Source organism: Glandiceps talaboti, chromosome 17, assembly GCF_964340395.1.
Source record: "Glandiceps talaboti chromosome 17, keGlaTala1.1, whole genome shotgun sequence".
In the NCBI taxonomy this organism is placed as follows: Eukaryota; Metazoa; Hemichordata; class Enteropneusta; family Spengelidae; genus Glandiceps; species Glandiceps talaboti.
Genome location: NC_135565.1, coordinates 23,607,980 through 23,618,131, shown reverse-complemented (window position 1 = coordinate 23,618,131; position 10,152 = coordinate 23,607,980). Strand labels below are relative to the sequence as shown.

Below are 10,152 nucleotides of genomic sequence, written 5' to 3'. Positions count from 1 at the left end.
TTTGATATTTTAATGATCTGTTAACTTATTGATGTTAATTAATTCAATTAATAAAAGATTAATCCATTATATCAAAATCACTCCCACTGATTCTGATTTTTGAGTAAGGTGAGAGATAAGGAAGAAATTTGCCCACATTGCGTATTTCTCTTCGTCCCTATCTGAGCCAACTATAGAGTCTGGATATCGATGCCAACATGGTTTCTAACTAATAACTGAGAGTGGAGGTGTAAATGATAACTATACTGTATATGAACTACACTACCAACTGTCGTTTTGTCCACATGTGCTCGTGCCAAGCCGAAATGCAATTTGACCATCTTTGATTAAGCCTAACTAAAAATGTGTGTTTCTGATTACACTCAATTTTAGAATAGAGAATAGGTTACGTAGGTATATATATATATATATATATATATATATATATATATATATATATATATATATATATATATATATATATATCTCGGCGAGTATCAATCTGCATACATACATCCATACATCCATACATACATACATACATACATACATACATACATACATACATACATACATACATACATACATACATACATACATACATACAAGTGTCCACAATCGAATTCAGGGGAGTAATCGATTATGATTGTTACCGTGTTGCCATGATTGTAAAAACATGACCACATTTAAGATCATTAAAAATACCAACAGAAACCCAGCACCAGAGTAGTAAATACAAAAGCTGAAGATCTCCGTTGAAATGTGGTTAGAAGTACGAAAATGAAGTTCATCAATCGCAATAATGACAGACCCCCCCCCCCCCCCCACCGACGAACGAAGTTCGCTTAGCTTGTGTGACATTATGCTATCATCCCTTATGTTTTCCATATGGTCTCTGTGTTATTGGTTTCTTCCCATCACGTGGTCTCTGTTATTGGTTTCTTCCCATCACATGGTCTCTGTGTTATTGGTTTCTTCTCATCAGATGTACAGCCATTACAGATTGGAAGAATAGTTTTATATTGTCTTTTTCAGTTGATGTCAGTTTTCCCATCCACTATTTCTTGCGAGACTTCACAATTTTCGCGATTATATTATTTCGAATATGTAAAAAAAAAAAGTTTGGGGTCGGCGTGAAATACTAGGTGGGGTTTATTAATTAACCATTCATTCCGATTCATTCATTGAATCATAGACCTTCCACCACCAGTTGATACCCAAATGTGTGTGGTCAAAATATAGAATATAGACCAAGCCTTGCCTACGAAGAAAATTTCGAGGTGGGCATTTCGACAACATTTTTGACACCTAACTTTCATTGGGACTTGACGAATCACAGATATAGAGCTAAATTTCTTGCATAAATCATGAAATTGCAAGACTCTACCCTTACCGAAGGCATTCTGGTTATCCCTGTTTTTATCTACGGAATCTCCGTAGGTCACATGACTACACTTTGTTACGCACTTCCGGTATTTCCCACACGCACAGCGCTGACCACTACACAGAGAAAGATGACATGACTGTGATGGACTCTTGGCAACGTTTTGACGCAGACGTTTGAATAACTGACATTTCGCTGTTATCTGTCGGAGATAGCGAACATGGATACAGTTCTGGGTAAGAATTTGTCATTCTTTGAATTATTTTTAGCTTGACGACGGTAAAATAGTAATAACTGTGCTCCGATAACAACGTGAACAAGACCGCAAGATATTGTAGATCTGCCGAACTATTAAACTGTATATAACAGTAACGCTTCGTAACAGAGTTTTTGGAAATGATATTACTTGTGTCCACTTCAACTTATAGCTCTGGATAATACGCTACGGTAACGTCGATACTCGGACTTAACACACCCTACAACGTCATAGTCACTCTCACGTGTCACAGTGTCATGGCACCATCATTCACTACATACTGTCAGACCACTGGATGTACAAGTCCGAGTGGCGACGTCATAATAGCAGTATCCAGAGCTATTACATAAACTTACGTGTAGGACGTACTGGTTGCAGTATCTAATGTGACAATATTTTGCTATGGTTTTTGCTACCGTCAACAACTTGTATTGACAGTAAGTGCAAAAGAACTAGATAAGTGACACGTGGGTGCCTAATAAATCCATGGTTCCAGGCATAATGATACATGCCTTGACTGAATTGCCACGGTCACCTTGCAACTTTGACAGCAGAGTTCACATCTGCTATGTCACCTTCCCGTAGTTTTACCTCTATTTTGTGATAAAGTTGCAACCAGGATATAATGCATAAATGGTGGCAACAGGGATGGGGATCAATAGAGCTAGGGAACTGTGACAACAACTATATCTCGATGAACTATGGCCCCGAGGGATTGAGAAGGGGAATACCCATTCACTTACCCTAACCAATCAGAGTTTAATATACATTGTCTGTTCCTAGAAACTGGGTTTACCATCCTGTAATTCACAATTGCATATAAGTTAGTCTTGTTCCCTTAATGTCCAATGATTAAATATGGTTTGTGAGACAGGAAATATCCCATTGAAAATACCATAAAATACCAGATACAAATAATTCTGTTGGACATGTAGAATGGTGTCTACTCATTGCAGAAGATACAAACTGAGGACTACACTAGGGAGTCAAACCCTCCATTCCTATCACCTAGTCCTAAAACTAACTCCCTAGCATGAATACAAATGTAATGTATCTACATGTATTAATTGATATACAGTCAGTCCACTGTTCTACATTCTTGCCACACACCTATGCCAATATAGCATTAATAGGGTCTTAAAGGGGCACAAGCTGAGTTTATACATATTTGGGTTTAGTGTTTCCTGCATATTTAAAAGGTACTTGCAGTACTCTCTCAATAGTCCTCAGAGCCTCCTCATGCGCCGGGCTTCACGTTGACACGAGCATCACACTAACACATCAACGAAAGGTTACCCCTATCATGTGATCGATGAGGGCATACAGTACTGGGATATTCAAGTACAATTTTGCAGTAGATATCAGTACATACAAAACAACCCAAGTTTTAGCCATATGCAAAGCTCTTAGGACTGTTGAGAGAGTGTATACTGTACATACAGAAGCATGCCACAATTGACTGAACTCTAACCTGGTATCAAGATAAGATAAGATAAGATAACTTATAAGATAAGATAAGATAAGATAAGATAAAACTTTATTGAGTCCCTTTTAGGGTAATTGAGTTCTCTGCTACAAAAGATTATTAAAAACACAATCTCAATGTCCTGGAAATCCCCACTATGCAATCAATTGTTCTATTACAATGCCAGAAGACAATTGGAATGTTATAGAATACAATCAATTGTTCTATTACAATACCAGAAGACAATTAGAATGTTATAGAAGACATGCATCAACATTAACAATATATGCAATATACTGGGATGTGCTTTCACTTTGTAAGGCCAAAAAAAAAAATTTCTGGTTCTGGTTAGGGTAAACTTTCTAAAGTGGTGTAACGACGCGAATTTTTTTTTCCTATTTATTTTTTTTTTTGGGGGGGGGCAAATTAGTAAATACACATTTTTTTTGACACTTTACATACTCTGTTCTATCATATTTATCTCTTGAAAAACTTCCTTTTTCTTCGAAGCAGTTTAGGCTTTGTATTTAAGCAGTCTTGGCATGTAGGGTAGATTTCAGCTGCTTGTTCTCCTGATATCAGGAATAAATAAGGAACGGGAAAGCAAAAATTATCGGAAAAAAAGGATCTAAGCGAAGGGTATTCAGGGCACGCGCGCGCTGACCAGAACCAGATATATTTGTTTTGGCCTAATATGCTTACACACTCAGCTTGTGCCACTTTAATTGTAATCCGTGCAGCCTCAAGGTTATATGAATAAATATTTACAAAGAACTTCACACAGTACAGGATAGATAGATATTGATGCATCTTCATTGACCATCTTCTTGGACACTTCAAGCACATTACATGGCAAGACCCAGATGATGGTTGTGTGTTATGTATGAGGATACTTTTTATAAGGGATGTCATTGTTTCACACACTGATTCCCTACACATAGTATCTTTCCAAATTTTATATTTTGATAGTAAGAAGTCATATATATAGTAATTACTAAGTAGGAAATTGTAAATTTATAGAAGACCCCAACATAATAATAGCGCTGTTTGATGTTGTACTTGCTTGTTTTGTACCCCTTCTTATTTGGATACAATTTTAACTGCTTATTACAACTATTGTAACAATTATGTCATCTGCATTGTGTATTTTCATTTTCATTTTTTTTGAGAAAGAAAACATTGTTGACTTGTTTGTATCCAATTACTTTTTGATTCTCATTCAATACAGGAGCAGTGCATTTCCATGCTGGTTTCAAAGGGAAATCTGATTCTATAGTGGATCAAATATTTACAGCTATTCAGTACAGCAATGGTTATAAGATGGCAGAACTGCTTAAAAAGTCTGATCCAATGGCAACGAGGAAAGGATTGCATTACATACACCAGGTTGCTATCTTTAATAAATACAAACTAGTAGCTCCACTATATTCTTTGTGTAACTATGGTCAACTTATCAATCTCAAAGCTGGACCAGAGTCAGATAGTTTCTGTGGCATGACAGCAATCGACATAGCAGAAAAACTGAAGAACAAAGTAGTCTTGCAGAAATTGAAAATCCATAAAATGTTTGAGGATGGTCTGACAGAGCTCCATATTGCTGCCAGGGATGGTAATGTACAGAAAGTACAAGTATTGTGTCAAAACATGTACAATGTTGATATTCTAGGTCTCTATGGTAACACACCTCTGTATACAGCATGCGTTAGTGGCAAACTCGAAGCTGCCAAAGTCCTGATTCAGCATGGTGCTGATCGGAATCAAAGAAATGACTGGGGTGATACAATGATTATTCGTGCAGCCAGATGGGGACAACAAGAAGTGGTGAAATATTTACTTGAGACTGATCAGTATATTGATGTTAACACAATGAATTATGATGGTTGTACTGCTTTGCATATGGCTGCTTTGTACGGTAGTTTGCCTGTATGTAAGACTTTGTTGGAATACGGTGCTCATCCTAGTGCACAAAATAACAATGGACGTACTCCAGTTGATTATGCACAGGAAGAAGGACATGGTGAAATCAGTGATTTTCTCAGCAATGTACAAACATAGCATGGTTAGTAATTGAAAACATCAGATTTAGGATCTGAGAATATATCAACGGGTGACATTCAATATTGGACTATCACTGATAACATTCAATACTGGACTACCACTGATAACATTCAATATTGGACTACCACTGATAACATTTAATATTGGACTACCACTGATAACATTCAATATTGGACTACCACTGATAACATTCAATATTGAATTTGGAATACCACTGATAATATGCCCATTAACATTCATGTTTTTCAACTTTGTCCAATGCTCAGACTACACAGGCAATCATTTACATAATGTGTGTGATTAGAAGTCTGATCTGAGAACAGACATGTATCATATATTCATGCATTTGATTTGTCATGAAATTGAAGCAGTCAATTTGAAAAGTGTGATTAACTCTTGAAAACATCAGACATCTGATCTAAGAACATATCACATTTTTGGTAGACAAGACAACCTATCATTTGATGATACAATGTAGCTGTATTATCAAACTAGACCCAGTTCAACCATAGACCCTCCACCCAGGTCTATGGTTCAACCATCTGTATGACTTTAACTGAAACTATTTGTCAGCAAAACACCATGTAAAATAAGTGAGAAATTGAAATTTGAAGGAGACAAAACTCACAACTCACAATGGTTTTATTTATCTGGAAGGTCACACTATTTTCAAATTCAGCAATATCTCATTAAGTAATACTGTAAGTTACTTTATATGGTGTAGAACAAGACAGGTGTCATTCATTAAGAATGTTTATTTATTAAACGTTGAATTGAAAAAAACACTTTCTGATATATTTAGATAAAAAAACAATGAGAGTAGCTTTCAGATGAAAAAGCTTAACTACGTCAAAAGAGTCCAGATTTATGTACGCCAAGAGTAGTTTATTTGAATTATAAAAATGGAAATTAACACATTAGAATAAATTTCATGAGGAACAAATGCACAAGGAACCAGTGTAAATCTCATGGAAATCTAGTGGAAAGCTCCTGCATAAGCTGTTGCCTATGTCATTTTAAATTTAGTAAAAACTTACGTAACTTTACATGACTTTATATTTAATACTGTACATTTATTTGTATACACATACAGATGTGTCTTTCACATTATTGAACTCGACTGCTGACAGTTGACTGTTTTACAGAAATGCCAGGAACATTATGTACTCAAGTCTTCTAGGGAAGACTTTGTGCCTTTGACAAGTTTCTTTACTACATGTACATGTGCCTTACATAGTTTTCTACCTTCCTAGAACTAGAGAGTAGAAATATAATATTTTTTCCTTGTTGATGGTAGAACTACAATTTACAAATGGAAAGTTTGACATAATGAATTACAGTTTGTCAGAGTGCATAATTAAGAGACTCCAGTCACTTTTGTCAGAGTGCATAAATAATAGACTCCAGTGACTTTTGTTTGCAAGAACATTTACTGTGAAAGTAAGGTGAGTATAGAAAGCCAATTTGGCCATATGATGTTCATTCTGTCCACAGCAATGACTTTTGTAAGGATTTATATTCACAAACTACAGACACTGATATATACTGATGTAACATATACATGCAAAATTATAAATTGTACATCACTTTCCCTGTGTGGACACATGAGAGTGATGTTAATTTGTATTCGTTGTAAGATAAAATGTATCAAAAGTTGCTGTGATAGACACAAAATATATACATATGGTCTGATTGATTTTATGTTCGTACCTGATCTTCATCATATCAAGTATCTCATAATATAGTGTAGAATACATTATACACAATATATAGACAGTGTAAACATGCATAAAATATGTAAAATGTACAACAACTTAATTCAGTGATAAACACACCTATCATTAGTATCAAATCTGTACACACAATATTGAAGTAACTGTGATAGAGTTCTTGTTCAGCTACATTAAATCTTTGTTTTTCATAATATTTGAACCATGCATACCTAAAGGTGAATGCACTAATGACTAAGTGTGAAATCATAGGATTCATATACAATATTTAGCGTAGAATTTGCCACTAACTGATAGATATCAAGAAATCCAAAGAAACCAGTAGGAATTAAGCTGCATTTACTGTACTAACTGTCACTGATGTATATTTTTTTATGACCAGACAACCAAAAATATGTTCACTAAGCATTATTAAACACCAGTTATTACACATTATACAAAACATGTCAATTAGAGATCATTTTACCAATACATGTAGTAAGTATAGTAATAAGTTGAAATTGTGATTTGTTGTGGTACTGATTTATAGGTGCAGACACAAAAAATCAATTTTCTTGGATATGGCACACCAGAGTATGTGTACTGCTACACAAATACATTTACCCACAGGTTATTCAATACTGTACGGGAGTGTATGATATTACAATTAAGGTCATTGCATTTAACAAAACAGTTTTAAAAAACCTTCCAATTGCAGCTAGTGCACTTTAACATTGATATTGAGATAAATTGATGATTTAAGATTTGTGACCAGTTTATTATTTCTTGTTATGCTTGAGTTTCAGTTTTGTTTTTGATGTAAAATTATAATTTGCTAGATATTATTCAAGTTTGAATAGATTTGTATTTATGAAAGTTTTTCATATATGGTTATTTTGTATTTGATATGACACAAATTTGTTAGCAATACACATGAAGATTTTGAAAGGAATGGGTATGTATGTATGTATGTATGTATGTATGTATGTATGTATGTATGTATGTATGTGTGTGTATGTATGTATATATCTATGTATGTATCTATGTGTATGTATGTATGTATGTATGTGTGTGTGCATGTATGTGTGTGTGCATGTATGTATGTATGTATGTATGTATGTATGTATGTATGTATGTATGTATGCATGCATGTATGTATGTATGTAGACTAAAAGGATAAGTGTGCGATCTCTGTTCTCAATACAACAACAAACTAAGGGAATGTTGATAAACTTTCTGTGTGGTAAGTCATGTATCTATACATCTGTACATTACCATTACTAAAATAATGCAGCCAATTTGAACCATACTCAATTTTCTGGTTCCATGATGCATTGCAGTACATACGACTACATCATCAATAATAGTAATAATAATAACCGGATTTAAACTGAATGCCTTCCCTTCCGTAAGGGCAAAGTCTTTAGATTTTCATTTCTAAACACAATAATTGTTGGAATGCAACATAATGTATGCGAATAATCATGTTTGAAGAATGTACCAAATTTGATTGAATTTGAAGATTGTATTTGTAAGATATAGCCTAATTACTGAAATTGTTAATTATGCATATGAGTCATTGAAACTAAAAGCTACATCACCAAGTCTTTCAGAGCATGTGATTAGTTATGTTTGAAGTATGTACTAAATTATATTGAATTTTGAAGTGTGCATTTTCTGAAAATCATTAATTATGCAAACTAATACTAAAAGCTACATTAATAAACTTTTCAGAACATTTGTGAGTAGTTATGTTTGAAGTATGCATCAAATTATATTGAATTTGAAAGGTGGCACATTAGCCTAATTACTGAAAGTTATTAATTATGCAAGTGAGTCATTAAAACTAAAAGCTACATTATATAGTTATGGCACATGGAATGTGTTATAGTCAATATATGTACCATATCATGTTGAGTTTGCAGCATGCATTCTTATGATATAGCATAATTACTAAAACCATTAATTATGCAAATGGATCATTAAAACTAAATGTTACATCCCAGTTCTGATTAGGATTAAAATTTATGCATACAAAATTGTTGTCTGACAGAGCTATAGAAAAGTTGGACCAAAACTAAACAATAAGCCTACATGTACCTAATCCGTATGGTGCCATTGATAGGCTAATGCTAATGATAGAACCTGGGATAAACATAATCCTTTAAATAATGTGATAATATGGCCAATACATCACTGTTCATTTTAAATGCAGGGGTCCCCTATATAAAGGGGTTATGGGTAATAAATACATATGCGGGAAATTCAAACTACCGTAAGGAGCACTGACTTGCGCTCATGTCTTCATCCCATTTTGCACTGAAAAAGTTTTACATGGCTCTCATATTTCATATATACTGTTTGTACTTAAGAATTAGTTTTAGCATGCCCAACAAGTGATACTACAGTCTCCTCACATAATCAGTGTGTGATTAATATACATTATCAGTAACATTTTATTTTGCAATTAAAGATATACCATTAAATGAGAACTTCCTTGTGTGTTTTGTGTTATTGCAAGCATGTCACTTTGAAAGAAAAAATTGCAAAATTATTCGTATTTTGTTATTCGTATTTTATACATTATTCATATTTATATGTTTAGTGTATTTGAGTCATCACAACTATAGACATAAAGAAGAAACTTCTCTAATATCTTACATATGATACTTAAAGAGGAATGCCACTCCAGGAAATAAATGTACTTTCATAAATTGTGTGTTCTGGAGAGTCATTTCATGAGTTCAAATCACAAATTTTGCATGATTGTGAAAAACCACTAAATTGAAAATATATTTCACATCTATTGGTCTCACAGTTGTCCACAATTTCCGAATGGGACTTAGTAGACATACACATTTATTAGATGCACAGTGAATATCCCTAACTCCTAAGTGCTTATTACCTTTAGATAGACATGAATATATATTGTTCACCTTATGCCTATGTATGCTGGGTAAGTCCCATTAGATGAACAATAATTATTCCTGACTCCTAAGTGCTTATTACCTTTAGATAGTCATGAATATATATTGTTCATCTTATGCCTATGTATGCCGGGTAACTCCCATTAGATGAACAATAATTATTCCTGACTCCTAAGTGCTTATTACCTTTAGATAGACATGAATATATATTGTTCACCTTATGCCTATGTATGCTGGGTAAGTCCCATTAGATGAACAATAATTATTCCTGACTCCTAAGTGCTTATTACCTTTAGATAGTCATCAATATATATTGTTCATCTTATGCCTATGTATGCTGGGTAACTCCCATTAGATGAACAAAAATTATTCCT

General features: G+C 34.0%; 1 protein-coding gene across 1 annotated transcript; it reads left to right on the top strand.

The window, feature by feature from the left end:
• The first annotated feature begins 1,459 nt into the window (after positions 1–1,459).
• Positions 1,460–7,789, top strand: LOC144448020 (mitochondrial disaggregase-like). Its single transcript, XM_078138169.1, has 2 exons — positions 1,460–1,599; positions 4,313–7,789. The coding sequence occupies exons 1-2, from the start codon at positions 1,584–1,586 to the stop codon at positions 5,137–5,139; spliced, it is 843 nt and encodes a 280-aa protein (XP_077994295.1). The 5' UTR covers positions 1,460–1,583; the 3' UTR covers positions 5,140–7,789.
• The last annotated feature ends 2,363 nt before the right edge of the window (positions 7,790–10,152 follow it).